General features: G+C 36.1%; 2 protein-coding genes across 3 annotated transcripts in view; both read right to left on the bottom strand.

Moving 5' to 3' along the window:
- The window catches only part of LOC112050250 (zinc transporter 2), a 44,841-nt gene extending 37,117 nt beyond the window's left edge, over positions 1 to 7,724 (bottom strand). The window contains exon 1 of the mRNA XM_052885814.1: positions 7,354 to 7,724. Within this exon, the coding sequence (XP_052741774.1) occupies positions 7,354 to 7,485 (132 nt within the window). The 5' untranslated portion in view covers positions 7,486 to 7,724. The remainder of the gene's footprint in view (positions 1 to 7,353) is intronic.
- A 940-nt stretch (positions 7,725 to 8,664) lies between these two features.
- Positions 8,665 to 25,461, bottom strand: part of LOC112050248 (phosphatidylinositol-3-phosphatase SAC1) — a 260,117-nt gene continuing 243,320 nt past the window's right edge. Inside the window, exons 2-15 of one of the 2 annotated variants that reach the window (XM_052888207.1) lie at positions 24,444 to 24,542; positions 23,534 to 23,628; positions 22,637 to 22,755; positions 22,351 to 22,443; positions 22,118 to 22,249; positions 21,403 to 21,511; positions 18,116 to 18,231; positions 17,023 to 17,247; positions 16,282 to 16,449; positions 15,757 to 15,963; positions 14,866 to 15,033; positions 14,287 to 14,388; positions 13,877 to 14,013; positions 8,665 to 13,083 (exon numbers count right to left, since the gene is read on the bottom strand). In XM_052888207.1, the coding sequence (XP_052744167.1) occupies positions 12,999 to 13,083; positions 13,877 to 14,013; positions 14,287 to 14,388; positions 14,866 to 15,033; positions 15,757 to 15,963; positions 16,282 to 16,449; positions 17,023 to 17,247; positions 18,116 to 18,231; positions 21,403 to 21,511; positions 22,118 to 22,249; positions 22,351 to 22,443; positions 22,637 to 22,755; positions 23,534 to 23,628; positions 24,444 to 24,481 (1,794 nt within the window). In that variant the 5' untranslated portion in view covers positions 24,482 to 24,542 and the 3' untranslated portion in view covers positions 8,665 to 12,998. Of the gene's footprint in view, positions 13,084 to 13,876; positions 14,014 to 14,286; positions 14,389 to 14,865; positions 15,034 to 15,756; positions 15,964 to 16,281; positions 16,450 to 17,022; positions 17,248 to 18,115; positions 18,232 to 21,402; positions 21,512 to 22,117; positions 22,250 to 22,350; positions 22,444 to 22,636; positions 22,756 to 23,533; positions 23,629 to 24,443; positions 24,603 to 25,461 lie in introns of those variants that run through there. The other variant, XM_024088468.2, reaches the window with a different exon arrangement.

Genomic DNA, 25,461 nt, shown 5'->3' with positions numbered 1-25,461 from the left:
AAAATATGTACCTGCCTGTATCAAAACAATACATTTCATACTTGGATAATTGAGGATCAAAGTCAAAGTCAAAGTCAAAATTCATTTATTTCAAATAGGCTTCGTTTACAAGCTCTTTCGAAACGTCAGGTAATAATATTAAACTTAAGATAATGGTGATAATAATTATTCGAAAACTTAAAATCAAATCATTCAAATCAAATATTATCTATGGATATTTTTACTAACTAATGTCACATAAAAATAAAAAGATAAATATTCAAAATCTTTTGATTATACAGGCTGCTGGAGAGTAACTCCCATAACCCATAATCCCATAAAATTTATTAAAAATGTTTAAAGAACATGTGTTCTAAAATTAATATTTTCGGAGTAAATAATATATTTTTTCTAAATTGATCTTAAAATGTATCCCATATACGCATCCTTATAATTATGACGTAGCCAAACTTTAAAAAATTTAAAATGCAAGGATAAATAAATTACATGGATAGTCGGAATTATTTAAATTACTTTGTATGAAAAGTGAAAACATAAAAACTTTTTATTTTTTAAGTAGTTAAACAAATATTAGCTATGCAGTTCGGCTTCTATAAGTGGATCCGTCAACACCTTGAAGTTATGGGAAATACTCCCGAGCACCCTGTATATACGATGTCCCGCTTTCGACGAAAGAATCCCGCTTTTTCACTCAAAAAGTTCCTAAATCCCGACTTGGAAAAAAAAAACCTGGCAACGCTGATCTTCACCGTCTTCACTTCACAAGTCCACATAGGCTTCATATTATTCCCACGGGAACGGGAACTACTCGGGTAAAACCGAGGAGCGTCTGCTATAATATAACCTGAAACGCCGGGCCCGCTGGCTGATAAAGTAAACATCAACAGGAGTTAACCTTTGATAACTTTTCGTTATTAACAGTGGAATTCATAGTCGTGAAGTGAACAATCCCCCACAAACCAATATTCAGTATTCACCCAGGGGCTGACTATTGAATCATCCTTCATTGCATTTCATAAACAAACTACTGGAGAGCCCCTAGGTGACTGGAGTTTCAAGCAAATGTTGTCTATGATTTTACATTAGATCTTTGAAAATTCTGTGACAGAACCACAGAGAGACGTATTTTGTTAATTCTTTGACATTGACATTTTACAAAATAATTGAATTTCTAATATTTTCATTTAGTTTTTGTTTTAATTATCATAGTAAAATTTAATTCGTTCAATAGTACAATAGATCAATTTTATCAAAAAGTTTCTTTCTCACAAGAAGGAGTTGTTAGAAAAATATTGAAGATATGTGGACGAACATGATCATAATCAAAATTATCAGCCGATGGACGTCCACTGCTGGACATAGCCGTCTTGCATGGACTTTCAAATACAACGGTCTCGAGCCGCCAGCGTCCAGCGGCTCCCTGCAACCCGCTTGATGCCCTCGGTCCACCTAGTGAGGGTTCGACCAACACTGCGATTTCATCAGATCTTCGAACTATGTGGCCTGCCCATTGCCACTTCAGCTTCACGACTCGCTGTGCTACCTATGTCACGTGACTTTGGTTTGTCTGCGGATCTCCTCATTTGTGATTCGATCACGCAGAGAAATCCCAAGCATACTATTTACTATATAAGTAGTTTGATATTTCATACTTTTGTAATGTGGAATCCTACTTGAAATAAAAAAAATATTGTCAGAGAAAATTTGTTTATTTTACTCAAAACCACCTATAATTACCTGAAATAATTACAATTAGGTACTATTATGCAGTATTTTTTTACAATTTATAGTAAGTGCAGTAAATAAATATAAGTGTAGCTTATCCTTAGGAATAGTGGTAAAATTGCATTTCACAAAGCTTTAGATCACATAATATTATATATTTAGGAGGTAGGCTTGGCCCGGTAATGGGCTGATAATAATGAACCACACAGTACTTATTGCAATTCTAAAATCAAACCTATATCCTTTTGATACAAAGTTTAATTAATAACAACAATAAATTTATTATTTACTTATAACTTATTGTTATTATTGTATATTTTTATAGGGCCAGACTTAAATGAAAAATGCAGAAGTAAACATTTAATAATTATCTTTATCAAATTCAATCAATAAATTTTTATTTTCTATCATTCATTCAATTAAGATTTGTATATATTTTCTATTGTTATGGACTTCAGAGTGACCACCTTACAATACACTGCACTCACTCCTACTACCTCAATATTAAATGCTTCTGACTTTTCAAGGTATGTGGTTCTTCCAATTACTGTGATCTGAAAACTCAGATTTTCAAGGACCAAAGTATTCTCAGTATTCTTGGTAAAACAGTATTCTCAGAGCTCATCACTGCTATTCCCTGCCATGATAGCCGGTTTCTTTAAATCTGTGCATAGGGTCCTCCGGGGTTGTTTATATGTATACCTATGCGTGCCATCAATACAGCTTGACTTGTGGCATTTCTGTTATTTCATAGCTTGATGGACTGCACCTACAGTCTGAAAATAAACATTATGTTGGTTACATTTATGTAGGTATTTCCTAAATCAAAACTAGATAGGTATACCTAACATTTATATAGGTTAGATTACAAACAAACAAACTAATTAAATTCTTCATCATGAGTATGTTAAGCATGAGTCTCCTCTCAGAATGAGAGGGATAAGGTCCACCACGCTGGCCCAATGTAATTGGCAGACTTCACACATGTAGAGACAATGTTTTTCCTTCACTGCATGAAATATGCGATATACATTTAAATTCATAAAATGCACATAACTGAAATGATTTGGAGGTGCATATTTCAGACAGCATTTGAACCTACACCCTCCGAATAGAAGGCAGAGGTCATAGCTACTGGGCTGTATGGATTTTGACCTACTCCTAATTTATCTATACTAATATTATAAACAGGAAAAATTTGTTTGTTTGTTTTGAATAGGATCTGGAACTACTGAACTGATTTGAAAGATTCTATCACTGTTGGGAACCTACACCCTCATAATGAAAGGCAGATGTCATACCCACTGGGCTAATTGGTTTTATATCTACTCCTAATTTCTTTACTAATCTTTACTAATAGTAGAAACAGGAAAGATTTGTTTGTTTGTATGTTTTGAATAGGCTCTGGAACTACTGTTTAAAAAATTCTTTCACTGTTGGGAAGCTACACTATCCCCGAGCTTTATAGGCTATATTTTATCCTCGTATTCTTACGGAAATGGGAACCACACAGGGTGAAACCGCGCGGCGTCTTCATGACCAAAAATTATTGATACTGAACAAAAGTACGTACCTGGAAACATTCCTCTCTTGGGTCTTCTGTGTTCATTCTTCATCAAACAGAGGCATATTATGCCTAATATGAGAATCTTTCGTACATTCCATATATTATACTAGGTTTACGCAATTGCGAATATATATCTTGGGTACCTTCTGATATAACTCGCTTTTTATAAACTTTAACACTCTTTAACTTTTAACACTCACTTCACTTTCTAGTAAATAAATCACGAATAACAACAAAAAAAATGCCAGGGGATGGTTTGGCTGACAAATATCGGTAATTCAGCAGTCAGCCGCCAGCTCCTGTCAAATGAGGGGTTTCTTTTGTCTATGAAACGCGTAGGGGTTGAATTCGACACATAGCGGCTGAATAATCCCCTTAGGGGCCCCCTACTACGACTATGAATTCCACCGTAAGAGATGCAAAGTGCACATGTTGTGTTTAATACACTACTTATATGTGCATAATTATGTATGTAATGTGACTGTGTGAACACGATTGCGATATTGTGTGATGGCGATAACAAAAGATATGACTGAGTTTTACTATGCGACTTTTTTGTGGGACTTTCAATTTCAGCAATTTTTCAGGTGCAGTTATAGTGCGCTATAGGATGATGCGGTTCGTTTCACTTGTGAAACTTAGTCGCGATTAATACGAACGTCATAAGGCAACTGTCACCCGCACCATGCAAGCAGCAGCGCAGCACGCAGCGCACATAGCAAGTATTTAAGTATGTGCATTTTAAGAAATTAAATATCACACTAAACAATGACAAAAGAAATCATATTGATGTCTGGTATTTTTATAGGCCAGTGGATATGACCTCTTCCTTTGATTCGGAGGGCATAGGGTCCAATCTGGTCAGAATCTCTAACTTTTCAGTTGTGTCCATTTTAAGAAATTAATAATATCACGTATCTCATACGGTGAAGGAAAAACGTCGTGAGAAAGCCTTCATAGTACCTGAGAATTCTCAGGTACTTCTCTGCTCAATTCTCTGCGTGTGTGAAGTCTGCCCATCCGCATTGGGCCAGCGTGGTGGATTATAATTAGCCTAACCCCTCTAATTCGGAGAGGAGACTCGTGCTCAACAGTGAGCTGTATATGGGTTGTCAATGATGGTGTACTTTTATACTACTTTAGTGAAGAGTTTTAAGTTTGACCAATGAATAGTAACTACCTGTACCTACGTAAGAATGTGCCCTGCAACCTGCATCATACCTTCGAGTACTTTGGTAGTTAGGTACCTACTGTTACATCATCTAATTGCGTTAGTTATTGGAACTAGTTTTTGTTTGCAATATCGTAAGCATTGGCGACAAACGGTCGCCGGCGTCGGCGATCGTAGTTATGTAATTTTTTACTATAGGTAGTGTTCAATGAACGGAGAGTTCATGGGTTTGAATATACCTACTCGTACAATAATCATCATTGACAACCCATTTTCGGCTCACTGTTGAGCACGAGTCTCCTCTCAGAATATGAAGCCCACCACACTGGCCAAATGCGGATTGGCAGACTTCACACACGTAGAAAATTGAGAAAATTCTCAGGTATGCAGGCTATCTCACGATGTTTTTTATTTACTGTTTGAGATACGTGACATATCTGAAAAGTTAGAGATGACTTGATCGGATTCGAACCTACTCCCTCCGAATCAACGGAAGAGGTCATATCCAGTGGCCTATAATAATACCAGACATCAATATGATTTTTTTTGTCATAGTTTCTTTTTAGATTTCTGTACCTCAAAAAGGAAAAACGGAACCCTTAAAGGATCACTTTGTTATCTGTCTGCCTGTCTGTCTGTATGTCAAGATCCTTTATTTCGGGAATGTGTGGAGATATCAACTTGAAATTTAAACTGTGTACTCAATTCTACAGTCCCCTAAAGTTGAGAAAAAATTGTTTATGTAATAAAAAGTAATGGCGCCATTTATTTGGTTAAAGGCAATGTCAATTTATTAATATTCAGACATTATGATTACAACTCTTTGCATTGTCCGCAGGCATCCCACAGGTACTTCCTCACTTTCACTTTATAGGAAGGAATACTGGGATAAATTATAACATTGGTCACAAGTCCTGGACTTTGGTCGGCTTTTTTCTCTCTGCCACACGATGGACCCGACACCCGCACGGTGAATCTATTTGCTTGATTGCTAAGATATTTGTCTCACCCGAGGATAGTGTCATCATCATCTCCTTACCCTTATCCCACTTAAGTGGGGTCGGAAAAATATGTCAATCTTTTCCATTTGTCTCTATTACTTGTCAACACACATGTCCTCTTTCACACAATCCAACCATCTCTTCTTTGGCCTTCCTCTCCTCTTATGTCCTTTCACTTGCACATTGAACATTTTTCTAGTAATATGACTTTCCTCCCTACTCATTACATGTCCATACCAAGCGTATCTACCCAAAAAGAATTTTTAAAATTGGTTCTGTAGTTTTAGAAGATATTCAATGCAAACAAACAATAAAATTTTTCATCTTTATTATAGATTTATTTTTTACTTTTAATACACCTACTTATTTGATAAGAATAAAATGTTCATGCCATTATAGGTATGTAGGTATTTACTATTTACATTTCAACCTTGTCCAACAAAATAAATATTTCTACTATCAGTTTTAATGTGAGTATGTTGTATGTATGCAAATACATACTAAGTAAAATGTTTGTACTTTTCATTTACTGCATGGTGTTTATCTTGAAAAATTATAATAGCTTTTGCATACAATTGCCCTACTTAGACACTATAAACATGTAGGTACTATTCCTTTGTTATGAAATCAGACAAAATTGACAGAGATTAAGTAATGAGATGATATTATTGTGTTCCATAGGTATAGAGATTAAAAAAACAATTCAAATCAGATCTGAAAAAAATTTTAGAGATCAATCAATAAAGATTTAATGACTACCTACTGCTTCTTTTATATGATCAATATTTTTGTTCCCCATTTATTAAATGGGACGATCATGATAGGTGTGTGTGTGTGTGTGTGTGTGTGTGTGTGTGTGTGTGTGTGTGTGTGTGTGTGTGTGTGTGTGTGTGTGTGTGTGTGTGTGTGTGTGTGTGTGTGTGTGTGTTACTATATCTTCGGAAATAGTGTTTTATTGTAATATTCATAAACAAGGTCCTCACAAATCTGTACTAATATTATAAAGCTAAAGAGTTTGTTTGTTTGGTTGTACACGCTAATCTCAGGAACTACTGGTCCAATTTGAAAAATTCTTTCAGTGTTATATAGCCCATTTATTGAGGAACACTATAGGATATATTACTTATCCCGTACTAACCGCGCGGCGTCAGCTAGTGGTGTTGTGATGGCATTAAATAATTTTATGAAGGCTTAAAAAATACACTGAGAAATGCATGAATAGTATGTATTTCTCAAAACTGTATGTTTTTAAGAAAATATGTGTTATCATGGCACAAGTGCAACAGTCCAGTACACAGGAAACAATTGCATGATCTCTCACTGTTGAATCTGTTGTTATGTTAAGTCCCTTTATTATGTTTGCTGCAGCATTTCTGGCAAGATTTTGGGTCTTTCAACTCCATAAATCTTTAGAAGCTAAAATCGTTTTATTATTTAACAAAACCTCTGCACATTCTTATAATTATACAAGTAACTATAACATACTTTTGAATTGTTAATTTCATTGTCAAGTAATCCTATAATAATTATTGTAATGATCAGCTTTATTACAAAAACTAAATATAAATTTAGGCAGAATGATAAAAGCAGAAATAATTAAGGGGCTTACTTAGAAACAATTAACATTTGCCTCTTAATTACTTATTAAAGGCAAATTATGTAGATAGAAACATTATCATAATCACTTTAAAACAATGATTTTTTTAAATCAGATACATGTCGCAACTAAAATCCCTCGAGTAAATAATATCCCGCTGGATGCTGGCGGCTCGAGACCGTTGTGCTTGGAGGTCCATGCAAGAGGCCTATGTCCAGCAGTGGACGTCAATCGGCTGATAAGGTAAATAATATTCAAAACTATTTAAAAAATATAATATTATCGGACTTACCTCAGATAACAAAGGAGCCCTATCTAAATGTTCAGAAGATGCAAAGGCCGACTCGAAATACGCCCCTCGGCTCCTGGTCTCGTATCTGGAGCCATCCTCATCCCACATACGAGCTTCAAGTTCATCAGACATACTGGCGCTTCGCTTGTTTTCTCCGCACTCAGCACTTTTTAGTTTTTAACACATTATATTCACAGTAAACACTACAAGTTACCTATATATATTTTTTTCTTATTTAATATTTATATTTAAGTACGTGCTACGTAGCGGAATCTATTATTTTTTTAATAAAAATATTACAATATGACAAATTAAGCACAAACGGACGGCACACCATCCCCCTTGAAATAAAATTTACTACTAAAAAAAAAAAAATTGAGACAATAAATCAAATCAAGTCCTTGGAAGTACGTTCAGTAATAAGCAAATAAACAACACTAATTTTGCTGTTATTCAAATTAGATTTTTTGTAATAAAAGTAATGTAAATTTATTTTAATTGATAGCCCATAATTAAGAAAAAACCATTTTATTTTCAATTATTTTATGTAGCGCTTATTTACTTATTTCTAAACGAAACATCGTTGACGTTGACAGGCATTTGACATTGACAGGAGAGTATTATTTTTAAATAACAAAAACAACGCTTTGGGGTCAAGTTTATTTCACTCACCATAAAAATATTAAATATTATTTTTTTTGTTTTTTCCATGGCTTTGATTATGGTTTATCATGTTTTGACACGTTTTAGGTGAATTCAAAGCCAAGGCAAATGTTTATCTTGCATGTAGCTTATACTTAAATAAGTAGGATCAAAGAATAAATGTTCATAACAACACCATCCTTTAAAATGTGAGATTGTTCTGGTTCTCTGAGGTCACTGCGAAGACAGAAAAGTAAATGGACAGAGAAATCATCAATCCTTGAACATCAATTGCATTTCACCACTAAACAAAAAAAAAACGACGTAAAATTAATACTTACTTCAATTTGTTGCAAATTATAGATACCTTAACAGTTAGCTTCAAATACATTCTCAACAGAACCTGCCAACCTTAACGTTTCTAAAGTACCTACTGGTTAATAAGCCTATTTGAAACAATGAATGAATTTTGATTTAGTATGGAAAAATATCCTGCCGAGCTATTCACAGATTTAGTCGCCTTCGGTTCACTTTGTCCTCCGCTAGATATCAAATTAATGAAAGCTAGCTTATCTACTGAAGCAATATAAATAAGATTTATAAATATAATATAAGCAAATTGATGTGGATGAATTAGCCATTAGCAAGTTGTAAATAAAACAAAGAAAGTAGAATGTTTCGACAATTTATTAAAATAATACCAGTCATAAAACATTTACCTATTTATAAGATAAACAATCATTTGAAAACTTTTAGTACAAATACATTACATGAAGCATTAGACAATAATATACTTAAACAATAAAAAAGAGCAATAATTTAAAAAGTCAATTACCTAGACAATAAAAACAACAACATTATAGAAACAACATCGTTAAATTGGAATCATTTTTCAATAATTAAAATAAGGCTCAGTCAATGCTCAAGTAAAACAGTATTATGGGAAGGCATGGCCAAAGCTGTAAGAATTTAGAATTAAACCAACTTGGCTCAAAGTCAAGACATTAAACTGCTAAACACATTATGATCAAAATATAAAACATGTAAACAATGTTATTTCTAAACAGACATTAGACATACATGAATGCCAGCTCGAGCGTCGTCTACCAGTTTGTTTTGACGTTGTTTCACACAAATGAAAAGAAATAAAAACACATTTTTTAAACATACGTATTTGATTGTGATAAATACCAGAAGGTGGAGCGATAAACACATAAATACTTTAAATTAGTACAATATGATGTATTTCAGAAATAATAATTGAAAAGTAAGTACGAGTATATTTTGAATACATAGGTGGAAATACACCTATGTATTCAAAATATACCTAATTTAGAAAAAAAATCAGTCCGTCATCAAAAAATCAATCAGTACGTCAGTGTAGTCTTGAAACAGGGAGATTTTTTTTTAACTCATTTGTACACGATTTTACTTTACACCCATACCACACTATGACAACACAAATTAATTCCATTTGTGTGAAAAAACTTCACCTTGCTATACACTTCACAACACAAATATATAATGCAAAACATCATTTTTTTTTAAATAAAATACATATTATAACAAGTTAAACGCGAAAGACTTTCACACAAATCACATCATTTAATTCACTTATCAACGTTGATGATATTACAATTTAGACTTTATTTTGTCCATAGCAAAGTCTATGTGATACTCAGAATTTGTCACATCAAAAAGTGAATCAAATGACTATATTAAAAAAATGGAATGACTTAAAACTTTTTAAACATTTCATTTCACCACAATAAAGAACAACAAGTCAGAAAATATCCACCTATCTTATCTTAGAATATGAAGCGTATGGTAATATGAAAAATGCACTCTAAGTTTTGAGGTATATGTTTCACATTGCAGGAATATGTGACAACATTTTTGGTATTGTTTGCTCTCCAACCATAGGCAAAACATAAGTGGTTTGCCTATGATTGGAGAGAATGTGGCTCATCATTTAAGATCACAAGATGAATGTTATTCTAAAGATTTCTGAGATAACTTTTAGCAGAATAAAATGGTAAGTAAAATTTCTTTTGTCACTGTTAGAGCTTTTAGATTATATCTGAAATATTAATCAGAATTCACACATCACAATCTCAACGAACGTAGCTTGTGTTGTGTTATTACAATCACACAATCCCCTATGAACCACAACTCTTAGACAATGTATTTCATATTCGTGCATATTAATTAATCAATTAAATTTTTATATAATTTCCCTACAACGTGGAATTATAAGAATAGTTTCATAAAGTTAGAAAAAGTACAGTGGTTGCAAAATATATATTCCGAAAAAATATGCAAATATAGTTGGCATCTTCATATTACAAATGTTTATTTTACATGGTGCTTGCAAATATTGTTAAAAAATCGAATTTTATGACAATAGGTAACGAGATATCGTATTTAACAATAACTTGGAAACGAACTTTAAGAAAGATTTACCTTCTATTAGTCAAACTAGTGTAACTTCCTTTAGTTAAAGTTTTATTTATTTTGTATACTAAAAAATAGACTTGCCATTGACTACAATCATGCGAAGGAAGCAATGATGAGGTCTATATTGGAGCCCGCTTGCCTAGAAAATGCCTATTTATTCTTAAGTTGAAGGTGCACAATCTTATTCACTTCTCTAATTGATTAAGAACCCAAATTTTAATAACTTTGTTTTGAATAATATCATGAGATTTAAACATTTCAAAAAAACTTTTAGCCCATTTTAATAAATTTTCTTGAATCTATATTTTTCCTCGGAATGCGGAATCGGAATTTTCATCGGAAGACTAAAATCAGCAGAGTTTTTAAAATTTAACTAACACTTTAGTCAAAGGTCACTATTGTTCCGAGTTTCATATCATACTGAATTTTATGGTTAATTCAGAACTGTTTTTTTGATACAATTTTTTTTAAAAAAAAAGCACACCCTCGTTTTACATAAGGTGTGTGCTGTGGTTTTTTATCCGACTTCCGAAGTAGGGTGATGGTTTTAAGTAGAAATATTCATGTATTATGTTAAGCTATTAAGATTTTAACATAACAAGTATTGTAATGAGACTTATATACGTACAATAATCTATCTATAGTTTGTTCGTTATAGGATGATGGGTGAGTTGGTCTAAGAAGATTCATGTTATTTTTCGGTAAAATAAGGATAATGTCTTAATTCATTGAAAGGTACCGCCCACTTAGTGAATTGCCACGCATAAGATACAAATAAATATAGTAAATCGACTTTGAAATAAAATAAATCGAACTTATAAATAATTACATTTAGAAAATTTTGTTTATATGGTTTTATTTTAAAATAAATTGATAAATATTGGATAGAAGCAGGCGTTACTTTGCGGAAGTTCATCATGATTATATAATGATTTATTTATTTTGCTATCATCCGCGAAAATTCGGCGAACCCATGCGACAACGTCACCCAGGTCCGACAAAATACTCTCTACGTACGTTTCACCCCGAAACCGGAGCATCCTCAGGAGATGTTGACTCTACAACGTGCAATTGCACGTTGTAGAGTCAACATCTCATCATCAGGATGATAGCAAAATAAATAAATCATTATATAAATTGATAAAGATTGCACAGCGAGTTCGGCTTTAGTATAAGATACGATGTACTTGTTGGGTAAACATGTGACCCACGATACATATTGTCAACAAATAGCGCCGGAAATATCGTTTTCTCTTTCGTTGTGATAGGACGAAAAAGAGAGATAGATATTTCCAGTTCGACCAACCATTCGTCATTTCGTCTTCACGAGATCATGTTAGACCAACTGGGAATCGTTAATCGGTATTTACGAATACGATTTAGACATTGTCAATCTCTAGTTACGTCAAACCAAGATAAAATTCACGCCACCCTCACCATTATATATAGACAAATCGTAGACAGAGAAGTAAATAGACGTTTAGATTAGAAAGCATCCATTAATTTCCTCGTGAAAAATACCAACTTATATGTGTGTTCCATGTACAAGCGATTGTTCAAACAAGAATAAACATATTTTAAGCTCTGAATTAAAGCCTTAACTTTTGCAAATTACAGTTAACCAGTCAGTATAAAATATATTGAGTGAAAAAATGGTTCAGTGTATTTGGGATGTCAAAATCATACATCTTTTGACTTACAACAGAATTCCAATCAGTTGTCTATTGCTTTCTCTATCTACCGTGTATAGATAATTCCTGAGAGTGATATAGGGCATACTTCTTGGATCTCCCATATATTGTACGCAGTCGAATACTATAAATTTTACTTGTTTTGATAATATAAGGAACAAAATTATGTCATCAACAGACGATCGTTGTTCAAGGCATTGCGACAGTTCATTACCTGCGTGTGATCTTGTCAGATTCATGGAGGCTACTGTAAGGTTTGAGGGGGAAAACTGGCGGGACTCCATCTAAATTCTAAACCATGTCCTATACCAGGGGAATTGGATGGAATAGTCCCTATACTACAGCCAAACTTTATGTGGAATATTTATCAACAAATTTAAAATGAAGGTAGAAAATGAATTTTACACCTAATTAATTTAAAATTATATATTTACTATATATAATTGTTCTAAGGTTATTATAGTGTTTTTCAGATGGCATGGGTGCGGTGACAGTTCATTTCACTCTTGAAAGTTAGCCGCGATTTACGATAATAGTACGTATTATGTCATAAGGCAACTGTCACCGTACCCATGCTATCTGAAAATCACTTTAAATAAATTTATTCTGCTTAATTCAGGAACAAGTTACTTCAAATTATTATTAAGTAGCAAGAAGCGATTTGTATCCACACTTTAATTAGTTAGTTGATAAACATTCCACAACGAATTTGGCTTTAATATAGTTGAGACTGATCACCCGTCTGGCCTGGTCACACATCCCCTCTAGAAATATATATATGTGTGATCTTGTCTGAGCTTGTCGTGTATGTGTGTGTGAGTGTGTGTCAGACGACGACTACGAGCGGCATGTCGATCATAAAGGCGGCTGCGGCGCGGCGAGAGTCGTGGCGAGTCCGCCGCAGTCCAACCGCGGCCAGTCCACGAACTCCGTGCCGTGTCTACACATACAAAAATAATAAAATAAAAAATCGGTTGTCTGTAAAGTCGGTTTACTGACTCAGACCAATTATAGAAAGACCTGTCACACTCATAGTTACGAGCAAAATTGTCTGTCATTTTCTGAGTAAAACGAGCTTAGATTTGGTATATATCTTATACTAAACTACAAGTTTTTGCCCGTTTTTTACACCATTAAACTACACAAAAACATTTTTACGGAGCTCTATAATCGACGAACACGATTACAACTATTTAACATCGATTCTATAGAAACAGCTTTTATAATCGCATTAGATCGTTGATCATATACTTTGACAGAAAAGTAACGTCTAGCGAGGCAGGTCCTATACAATAATTGGTCTGAGTTTACTGACGATAGTTGAACGTGACAACGTCAGAAAATACTGATGGAATGGTTGCACTTTAGAAACGAAAATGTTCGTTTCTCTGTATACTGTTCAATAATCTTCATAGACCAGAATATACTTCATTTCTTGTAAAAAAAGTCGGGAACCCTAGAGCGAGGGAACGACGCATGACGTCATCTTTTTTCGAGTGTGCAGCTGGCTTAATCTAATTATAAGACATATTTGCGATATTTTTGTATATTAGACCCATATTAACATTCCCCTCCTACTAGTCATTAAGGGTAAATAGGGTAACCTTTCTGTGTTCGATTCATTTAACTTCAGCTCCACAGTGATGCACGCAGTCGCGGCCATTAGCTAGTAATTTACAAAGGGCCCAGGTATACCCCCGTATATAGTATATGGAAATTTACTGTCGTCTCACCTGAATATGAAAGTGAGCGTGGCACCGACGGCGGCGCCCCAGAACATGAGGTACAGCAGCACCTCCGTGGAGTTCCGCGACGGCAGCGCGGCGCTGGCGCAGAACATGGACACCGCCACCAGCAGCACCGACGGGAACTGACGGACACACAGAGGCTTTTATACTTACAACATCAAGGATGTTTTTTTTATCAAGATAGGCTTGTGTTTTACGATGACTTCACTGAATGGTACGTGTAGATATGGTCTAAGATGGGATGCGCTTGCCCCGAATGTTTATTCATTCTTGTTTTTAAGATTCAAAGAAAGAAAATCAATTTATTCAGATTTAAAAGTTACAGACAGTACTGTCTGTAACTTTTAAATCCAGCAGTGGACGTCCATCGGCTGATGATGATGATGAGTACTTACTGTGATATATTTCCAGTCTCGGTCTCGTCGCAACGGACACAGCACTGTGGTGCCCTCACCCTCCATAACGACATATTTACCCAGGAACAGGTCAATCGTGTCCTGAAACATAATTATTCAGAAATATTTTTACTTGTGCCTAAAAAATCCATCATTTAATTTACTTATTGAAAATCTGTAGGTCTAACATATGTTGCGCATGTTGGTCCTATCTTAGCGCCTATACTTAAGCCATACTCGAGCAATACTGTTTACTAACAAACAAATTAAAAATGAGGGTATAAATCACTTGTCATTTCACACCTAATTATAAACTAGAATGGTATCGACTGCTGAAGTCTACACTCCGACCTACTCGTGCCCATATTCAAGACCCCGAGTCCTTTCAACTAGAACTGCAGAACCGCTTTGATTGAAATGGATTTGATTTTCTACCCTCATTTCTAATTTGTTTGTTAGTAAACAGTACTCCTCCAGTATGGGTTTAGTATAGGTAGTGTGCACTAGATTGTCCTTGTTTGTCTTCCATATCGCTATCTCTTTTAGTCATCCCATCTTCAGCTCGTGATAGACAAATACCTGTCGGAAGCCGTCGCTGAAGTTGTTCTTGTAGTATCTGGTGAGCGAGTTGATGCCGTCCCGCAGCAGGCCCAGCCGCGTGCGCTTGCCGGTGCGCGTGAAGTCTGTCTTCAGCGCGCCCGTGCCCGAGTACTGCACCGAGATCATGTCGGCGTGGTCTGCCCATACCTAGAGAATAATTATTAATTTTAATGTTTATAACTAGCGGACGCCCGCGACTTCGTCCTCGTGAACTCGATGTAAACTTTCAACTACCCTACATTAAAATTTTTCCTAAATTTTCTTTGCTATAAACCTCACGGAGCCCAAGACATTTCCAACGAATGCAAAACCGTGGAAATCGGTTCGTGTGTTCTGGAGTTATAGCGACAGGAAGGAAAACCCGACTTATTTTTATATAGTAGATGTATATGTAAATTCCTAATAGTTTATGTCAACATTAGGTAGCACGTCCGTTGATCAATGATACGCCAACAGTGACCATAAAAAATGCACAATTGCCTACAGACAAACCGCTAAACTCAGTCCTCGCCCACGCGTTATTCAAATTCCAAGGGTTTTATCAAAGGAAAGTGAATGAGGACCTGACTGTAGGCGTATCGATCGTTAGCTGACGCCGCGCAGTTTTACCCGCGTGGTTCCTGTTCCCGTAGGAATACGGGGATAATATATAGCCTATAGCCTTCCTCGATAAATGGGTTATCTAACACTGAAAGAATTTTTCAAATAGTAGTTCCTGAGATTAACGCGTTCAATCAAACAAACTCTTCAGCTTTATAATATTAAGTATAGATTAATTTGGCTAGTGATGCCACCCGCTCCCTTTTCTTAGTTGTCCCTGTGTTGTCATACCCCCGTACTGTGGACGAGGCCTCAGTGCCGTTCACTCACGGTGTTGAAGAGCGCGTCCAGGTGCGGGTGGCGCTCGTCGGCGGCGGCGACGGCCAGCAGCTTGAGCACGGCGGCGAGCTGGCGGCGCGCCAGCAGGCTCTGCACCACGTTGGTGCGGTCGAGGCAGTCCACGCAGTTGGTGCGGAACACGCCGCTCTGGCGCAGCAGCACCGTGCCGCCGCGCGACAGGAAGTAGCCGAACTCCGTCTGGACATACATTACATTATATTATACATACATTTTAAGAAATTAAATATTACGTGTCTCAAACGGTGAAGGAATATCGTGAGGAAATCTGCACACCAGAGAATTTCTTAAATCTCTGTGTGTGTTAAGTCTGCCAATGAAGTCAGCATTGGGCCAGCGTGGTGGACTTTTGGCCTAACTCCTCTCATTGTAAGAAGAGACTCGACTCAGAAGAGACTCAGCAGTGAGCCGTATATGGGTTGAAACATATTTGAGAATCTTTCATCACCAACTGTCATCTTTGAGACGATATAATGTACTGCCCTCATTTATACATACCTGTTCATGCGCTATCCGGTCCATGAGCACGTTGAGCCGGTCGTATCGCATGCCGCGACACTCCGCGTGGAAGTCGAAGGGCTCGTAGCGCACGGCGGGCAGCGCGGCCGCCGCCACCGCCGCCCGGTAGCCGCGCTCTAAGTCTTCTTCTTTGCCGTGTTGGTCGATCTATTGATAGAGAAATGTTATCATGACGGAGGTCCTGGGTTCAATCCCTAGCTGGGCAGATGGAGGTTTTCTTAATTGTTCCAGGTCTGGCTGCTGGAAGGCTTCGGCCGTGGCTAGTTACCACCCTGCCGACAAAGACGTACGGCCAAACGATTTAGCGTTTCGGGACGATGTCGTGTAGAAACCGTAAGGGGTGTGGATTTTCATCCTCCTTATAACAAGTTAGCCCGCTTCCATCTTAGATTGCATCATCACTTACCATCAGGCGAGATTGTAGTCAAGAGATAACTTGTAAAGAAAAAAAAAGCATGGCGAAAATTACTAAAAAACACCTTTTATTAAAGTGTTTCAGATATCATGGGTACGGTGACAGTCGCCTGTATGACGTTCGTAATACGTACTATAATCGTGAATCGCGGCAAACTTTCAAGAGTGAAAATCTTACATGAAACAAACTTTAGAGGAAATTCACATTTTCAATCTTGCTCCGTAACTTCGGCTGTATGTTAAATCAGTAAATTTTGCTGAAGATACTACAGAGTCAGTTCATAACACCAAAAAGTTGTGACATACCAAATTCAGCAACACTTGGTTCCCGTATCTCTGCAGCTGGTCCCTCAAGTGTCGAGTGTACGCTGCGACGTGATCCTCCGGGGACAGCGCCACGGCGGGCTTGTACTTCAGGTTGGGGTACTGGCTCCAGTACAGAGGTATTGACCCTCTGGTCTGGACGAACGATGACTTCTCACCACCACGTTCCACTATTTGTTCGGTCTCCACGAAGTTTGCTACATTACCCTGTAATAGCGATTTTGGTTTTTAAGAACTTATGGATCTATTACCCTTTATTAGATAGCAATGACGCCTAGGCTACAAAACGGATTTTATATTTTGCTGACAAATTTTGCTTCTAAAAATGCTTGATAAATAAATATATAACAAACCAGTCAATATGCTTCTATTGAAGTCAGTACAGCAAGACCCATCTCGCTGTTGAGCCATTCTCAAGAGTTATTAGGAATGGTCTCATTTGTAGGTACGACGATTTCTAGCCTTCTGAACAAGCCGGATTCCGAAAAGGCTTTAGTACCATAGACTACATACACTGCTGCAAGTTATACAGAAGACCCAAGAGCCAGCCACTTTGCTTTTGCAAATAGTCAATGCGCAAGTAAGAGCCGTGATAGCCCAGTAAGAGCCGTGATAGTCCAGTGGATATGACCTCTGCCTCCGATTTCGGAGGGTGTGGGTTCGAATCCGGTCCGGGGCATGCACCTCCAACTTTTCAGTTGTGTGCATTTTAAGAAATTAAATATCACGTGTCTTAATCGGTGAAGGAAAACATCGTGAGGAAACCTGCATACCAGAGAATTTTCTTAATTCTCTGCGTGTGTGAAGTCTGCCAATCCGCATTGGGCCAGCGTGGTGGACTATTGGCCTTATCCCTCTCATTCTGAGAGGAGACTCGAGCTCAGCAGTGAGCCGAATATGGGTTGATGACGACGACAATGCGCTTCTATTGAGGTCTGTTCAGCAAATTGTAACCGCTAAAAGTGCTAACATCAACGGTGTGAATAGCTAGTTAATAAATATAACCAGCATCCACAGCAGCTGCTGCTGTGACGTTTATTACTAGGACAAAGCGCACTCGTTCGTTCCATCATACCTGAGCATCAATCCCGCGCATGAACAGGCGGGTGCCCGCGCGGTCCACGCTGCGCCGAGACACCAGCGTCCATATCAGCTGCTGCCCGTTCACCGTCACACGGTTTATTGCTACGACTGAGGCGACGTTCAGAAAATCGTTACTGTTAATAGCTAATAAATAAAAATAAATAAATAAAATAGCCTTTTATTTTGAACAGCTTTTGGTTACATGAGTGTTGTTTGATTTAATTGATTATATTATGTCCCGCTGTTCAAAGTGTCTTCTGACATAGGCCTCCTCCAGCTGCTTCCACTGCACCCTGTCAGCCGCAACTCTGGTCCAGCGTGGCCCCAGGGTTAGGCGGATGTCGTCCTCCCACCTTCTTATTGGACGTCCACGTTGTCTGGTACTGTCCCTTGGGTACCAGAGTGTCACCTGCTTGCTCCATTTATCGGTTGTGCAGCGCAACATGTGTCCCGTCCAACGCCATTTCAAGAGGTCGATTCTAATGAGAACATCAGCGAGTTTTGTCCTATGTTTTATCTCACTTGAGGTGATCCTGTCCTTTAGTCTTATACCCAAAATACTTCGTTCCATTGCCCTCTGACACTTAGCTAACTTTTCTCTATGTTTTTGTGTCAGGGACCAAGTTTCGCTTCCGTATGTTATACAAGGGAGTATAGACGTATTGAAGGTTTTCCTCTTAATGGACATATTTATTTCTTTGCTTTTCATTATTTCCTTTAGTGACCAGTATTTTCTCCACCCACTAGCAATTCTCTTGTTTACTTCTTTTGACATTTGGTCTATAGGAGCAATTATCTGACCCAAATACACATACTCTTGTACATACTCGAGCTTATTTCCATCCAGAACTATATCAACCTCTTTTGAGTTAGTCATTAGTTTTGTTTTTGCAGTATTCATTAAAAGGCCTACTTCTTTACTTTTACTGGCTAAAGACTGTACCATTATTTGTATTTTATATGGGTCCTCTTCCAGCAAGATGAGATCGTCTGCAAATCTCAAATGATTTAGGCGGCGGCCATTTATATTCAGACCATATTCAGCCCAGTCAAGGCGTTTGAAGATATTCTCCAGCACTGCAGTAAACAAATTTGGTGACAGTGGGTCCCCTTGTCTAACACCTCTGTCTATAGGAAATGGGCTACCTATCGTTTCCAGTTTTATACTTCCTTTGCTTTGTCTGTAAATGTTTTGCATGACATTTATGTAGCAGATGTCCACTCCTTGCTGTTTTAGTGTTGACCAAATGTAGTTGTGATTCAAGCTATCAAATGCTTTAGAGTAGTCTACGAAAATTATATAAACAGGCTTTTGGTACTCTTTGCTCTTTTCTAAAATTTGTTTGATTGTGTGAATATGGTCGATTGTGCTGTAGTTTTTTCTAAATCCAGCCTGCTCTATAGGCTGATTCTCGTTCAGTTGTTGTGCAATTCTTTCTAGGATAACTTTTGCGAAGACTTTGTAGATGTTCGATATCAAGCTTATTGGTCTGTAATTGCTGATGTCTTCCTTAGGTCCTTTTTTGTGCAGAAGAATTATGTGAGATTTACCCCACTGCTCTGGAATCATGCCTGTGCTAAGAATGTCATTGAAAAGTTTTGTTAGAATCGGAGTCAATTCTTCAGCTGTACCTCTTAACAGTTCGTTTGGTATTTTGTCAGGTCCTGGAGCTGTTTCCATTTTTTGGGAATAGATAGCTCTCTGTACTTCTGTCTTGAGTATGGGTGGTATGTCGTTGTTTATATTTGTTGGCTCCGAGTTTATTTCTGAGTCTTCGTCCTTGTCTGCCTTTGAGTAAAGATTTCTGTAATATTCCGTAGCTATTTTCTGAATTTCTTTCCGTTTTGTCTCAAGGCCTGAATTATTGCTTTTCAGTTTGGGAATCCATTCCTTTCCATGGTCCTTTAAATCTTTAAATGCCTTTTTGGTACCGCCTGTTTTTTGAATTGTATATTCTAGTTTTGTTATTCGCTTTAATTTCCTATCTTTCCTCATACTTTCTCGTATCTGTTTACTAAGTATGGCGATGCTTTTTCGGTCTTTGTTTTTCTTTGATATTAGTAATTTTCTTTCTTCCAGTAACATGATTGTTCTATCACTAAATTTGTTGTTGTTTTTGATCATGTTTGGTTTCAGTGTCGTTTGGATAGTTGTCAGTTTTTCCTCTAAATGGTTATATTTTTCATGGACACTTTTATCGGAATTTACAATATCAATAAGAGTTTTGATATCAGATGGGTTAGTTATTTTTGCGTATTCTTCAGGTGGCAAAGTGTTGGTATTGGTTATAGATCTTCGTGAGTTTTTTGAAGGGTTCACCTTGAGAAAGCTACGCACCATGCGGTGATCGGTGTTAAAATTTAAATTTTGTATGACATGTGTGTCATTGAAATGTTTGACTTTGTTAGTGATGATGAAATCAATTTCATTTTTGGATTTTCCATCTGGAGATATCCAGGTCCACTTGTTTCTTTTCTTTTTATTGAAAATCGAATTGAGTAGTGCCAAGTTGTTTTGTATTAGAAAATCTATTAATATGTATCCATTAGGACTCCTCTCTCCATAGCCATACTTACCGAGTACATGTTCTTCCCCTGGTTCTCTTGTAGTGCCTATTTGTGCGTTAAAATCGCCCATGACAATGAGGTTATTATTGTCATATTTTCTTATTATGTCTGATAGCTTGTTATAAAAGTCCTCAATGTCTTGTTTAGGTGTTGTTTCAGTTGGGGCATATACTTGAGCTATGGTCCATATTTTTTTTGTATCCAGGTAGTTTAATGTTGAGTACTGCCATTCTGTCTGATATGCCAATCAGCTCTAGAATGTATTCCTTTAATGACTTTTTGATAAGGAATCCGACACCTCTTTTGCCAGCGATTGTGCCTTTTTGAAACAGTATGTAACTTTCTCGTTCTTCTATCTTCTCATCTAGTCTTCTCATTTCGCATATGCCTAAAATGTCATAGTGTATGTTTTCTAATGCTTTTTCTAGTTCGGCTAAGCTTTCTTCTGTTCTTAACGTTCTAGTGTTAAGGGTTGCAATTTTAATTGTTGTGCGAGTTTTGGTTTCAGTTGGAGGGGTGTGGTCTAGTACTCCCGCGGGGACCAGCCGTGTTGGGAGACAAAACTAATAGCTAATAAGGATCACACTATAAATATTCATAGAATTTATAGTTTTTTTTTGAGATTGCTGTTGATTTTATATTAAAATATTAAAATCTAAATATTTATAATAACATCTGTTCAACAGTGTCTACAGCTTTACAAAAGGATACAGCCTTGGATGATAGGCAGCGCGAATCTTGAGAACTGCTGGTGTGAATACTCTTTGAGAAGGTAGCCATTCCATAGAAACCGTGCGTCCGCCCGACTTGCTAGTGACATCTATGACAGACATTATATTGTAAACCAAGCGCAACTAGTTGGTCAAATTTGGGCTTATAAGAGTTAATACGATTTCGCAGGGACCCAACAAAAAACGCGTCTTAGACAGGAAAGCGTAATAAACGGGATATTAATGGGGGATAGTGAAAAATATTACGACTAATGTACATACATAGTTATAAAAATTAGTGAATTTGGTGTGAAGACTAACCTAATTATGCTACTTAAAGTAATCACTTATTCTGGTATGAGAAAAAGATTTTGATGCATTAGCAATTACGAAATTTTCAATCAAATTTTACTTTTGCACTGCATCTTCAAAATTTTCAGTATAGAATCACATCATAAAATGTATGAAAAAATGTCTCAACAAGAACTGGCGTAAAATGACGTATTATGCGAGAAATCGTTTTAAGCGTGATTGTCTTAAGTGGGTTCTGCTGTATTTTCAATTAATAATTATAGATTTCGTTGTGGAAGCTACAGACTTAAATTTTCCAATAGACAACTTTTTTTTTAGATTGCTATTTGAAATAAATAGGTGCATATGAATTTTTTAGGGTTCATGTACTAAATTTGACTACAGAGTAAGTGAAACTGATTTACCTTATGAAAATCTGGTGGCACCGAGTGCAACCTTTGCATTGAGTGAGTGAGGTCATAGCCATATGAGAAATATATCCCAGGTGTCTCCAAAGCCGCTTTCAGCAACCTTTCATATGTGTTGTTGTCTTCAATCTGACAAAATAATTATAACTTCTTAGTTAGTTTAATGACATTTCTCCAAAAATTCTCTGTACATTGGTTTATCAGTCATGAGAGTACGGGTTAATTTTTACCTGTTTATTTGTTAGATGATTTGTAGACCGAGAGTATGGTATCACATCCGTGCCTGCTAGTTGGTAAATGTCTTGACCATTTATCTTACCTACCTGAAAATAATACATGTTTTTAAATTATCAGAGAATCATCCTGTGAAAGAAAGTTTTATATAACAACCTAATAAAAATTGTAGTCAATGTGGATTTTTTGGGGAGAAAAGCAATATAAACAAATTATTTCCTATAGATCATATGAATTTTCATGCTTATAATAAAGCTATATAAGATTAAAACTGTTACATACCAGAATTCTGTACTTTGCTACAACTAAATATAATCCAGATATAAGTTTTATGGAACCAAGGAAGCCACACACAGGTTTGTATGCATTCGCTGGTATGGGAATTTTCACTGTATTGATATCTGAAACACAAATTCATTTGTATATTTTAATGCTCATTGTCACTCTCACATAAGCCTCTCTTCTTCTTCTTCTTCTTTCTTGTCTATGCCATTTTATACTGTGATTGTTTCTCAACAATTGCACCAATATCAACATAGTGGAAAAGACATCATGATAAATGTTCAGTTGCGCTTTCTCTCTCCTAAGAATTTCAGTTCATTAAAAATACTTCAGTACCTGAAGACAAGTCTTTAGTGTGTTTTGCCATGATTTACAGATCTAAGACTTGTTTGCTAACTATGGGCCTCATTTAAACATTATCTATATCACATTAGCAGTTATGGAGGAATCTAACTTCAAAGAAGAAAGAAGGAGTGACTCAATTCATTTAAAACTTTATTTATTTTTAAACTCCCAGACCAATTCTAATATTATTTAATTTTTTATCTTAAATGTATTCTCCTGAATCAATGGCCACTAGACCAGAAATTCATCTGTTGCCAAGATCCTAGAAAAATCAAGTTACTCTTCAGATTTTTAGTTTTGATTGACATTGCACAAGCATTGACATGGTTTATACCAGACTTTGATTGATGAGATGATTAGGGCTAATCAATCAAATTCTATTTAGAATTTTAAAGAAGATCTAAAAGAAGATTCAACTGTATTTACAGTTTTCAATGTAGAAAATAATACTTTGCTTTGCTTATGATCAAAAACAACATATAATATCTTACTTAACTAAATATCTAAAGTGATGCTGCAGACAAGAGTCATTTTAGATCACAAATCAGTTACCTTTCACTTCAGCCTCCCCAGTTATTCTGTCAATGACCAACACCTCTGTTGGATTGATGGTAGGTTCAAAATAAAACCTGTCAGCTGTTGTGTACCTGAGAAAATTACCATCAATTAAGTTTTACCTGCTACTTACACACTGTTACTAGCTAAAAACTTGTGGTGTCTAAGAAGGTCACACACTGTAAGACAGCCTGTTACATTTCTTCTTCTTCTTCTTCTTTATTCTGGGCCGTTTCCGCACTTAGCCATTTGATTGGCCGGTGTGCGTTAAAAAAAAGAAGAAGAAGGAAAAGCCTGTTGTACATTTGTGCCTCAGTACAATAATTCAAACTTAGAACACGGTTGTGTGCCTGTGCGGATTATGCACGCACTGGCCATCATTCTACTCATAACCTCTTGTGAGACATCAATTCCACAATATAATAATTGTGGCTTGATGGTCTCTTTGTATACATATATATATATTACTAATGTTCTCCTATTGTACATATTTCTTAGTTTCTTTTATATAGTTATAGTTGTTTTACTGTGTCAATACAAAAGTCATAATACACTCTGGTGCATGTTATTATATAAAAGTGGGCATCCAATTTCCCACAAATTCTTCTTTTTGGCTCAAGTTGCACCTTAACTAAGATGTAACCCTTGATAGTGATAGATTACCCTCACATGACATAACTCCACAATATCATAAAACTTCAAGTTGAAGTCAAGACAGATTAAATCCTTCCCAAAAGAAATAATATGTGAATGATATATGCTTATTTTGTTAAAGAGGCTTTGACGTCGTTACTATAAATTGTAGGGGAGGAAAAATTGGAAACACCTGTAAATTTTGACAACACAGCTAATTTCAGTGGTAGACGTTAATGCAATTATGCTAATTATGAATAATTTTGTAACTTACAGTTTCATATCATCATGTATAGTTAGTTGTTCAGCCATTTTCACTGATTTTCCTTTGCGAAATAATAACTTACTTAAATTGTAGCATACCAATTACAAATTATTAGCTGCTGCTTGCAAATAAAAATCTAAAATGTGGAATGACAATTTATTGACAATGACATGATGGCTGTCACTTTTGATAAATTGCATTGATTCATAAACCATTTTTTTTATTTACTTCAAAAAAAAATATAATTACGATCACCGATATCTCTTCAGACTCAGATTATTGTTAGATTAAACCTGGAACATATTTATACTTTTTAATATATAAAAATCGGAAAACAATATTGATTTATCTAAATTGAACGATTAATTACTGAACGTTATTTATCTGTCATTTATTGTAAACATTTCAAACATGTGTTTTTGAAGTTGTCTAGGGTTGCCAAACTGTATATTCTTAAAAGGGTATAATTTATTTGTGGTGTATAATCTACTTTGACCTAACAGACCATTTTTAAAGTTATAAGAGAATAGACTAAATAAATAGTGGGACATCGTGATAAGTCTCAACTAGGTTATACGTTTTATGTCAGGGATGGCATAGTAATACTATCCATCAATACTGTTGACTTACTTCTACAGGTCTAGCCTCTAATTACTACATTAATCAAGTATAGCGCTAATACTAGCAGATGTAAGCCAGGATTACTTAACTATCATAGGGCAGGTAGTCAAGCACGAATACGGGCTGGCAACCACTAGTAGCAGGGTTAAAAAATCCTTTATTACATGTAAATGTTCCCTTTCTCCGCTCGTGTTGGCTTCCAGCTAAGTAACTAACAATGCAATGGCTTGACTATACGAATAACAGAGTCACTCAATTCTCTCATTCACTGCTACACTGACTAGATCCAGCTAAAGCGTTCAACTAAATAAACTTTAGAGTTAATACTTGACAGATAAACGACACGTACTCCTTGACGTTTATAACAGATATCGCTACCTATTATAATTAGTTACTCTGATAAATG

The sequence above is a fragment of the Bicyclus anynana genome, chromosome 2 (assembly GCF_947172395.1).
Source record: "Bicyclus anynana chromosome 2, ilBicAnyn1.1, whole genome shotgun sequence".
NCBI classification, from domain to species: domain Eukaryota; kingdom Metazoa; phylum Arthropoda; class Insecta; order Lepidoptera; family Nymphalidae; genus Bicyclus; species Bicyclus anynana.
The sequence above is the reverse complement of the archived record's forward strand: the minus strand, read 5'-3'. Positions and strand labels throughout refer to the sequence as shown.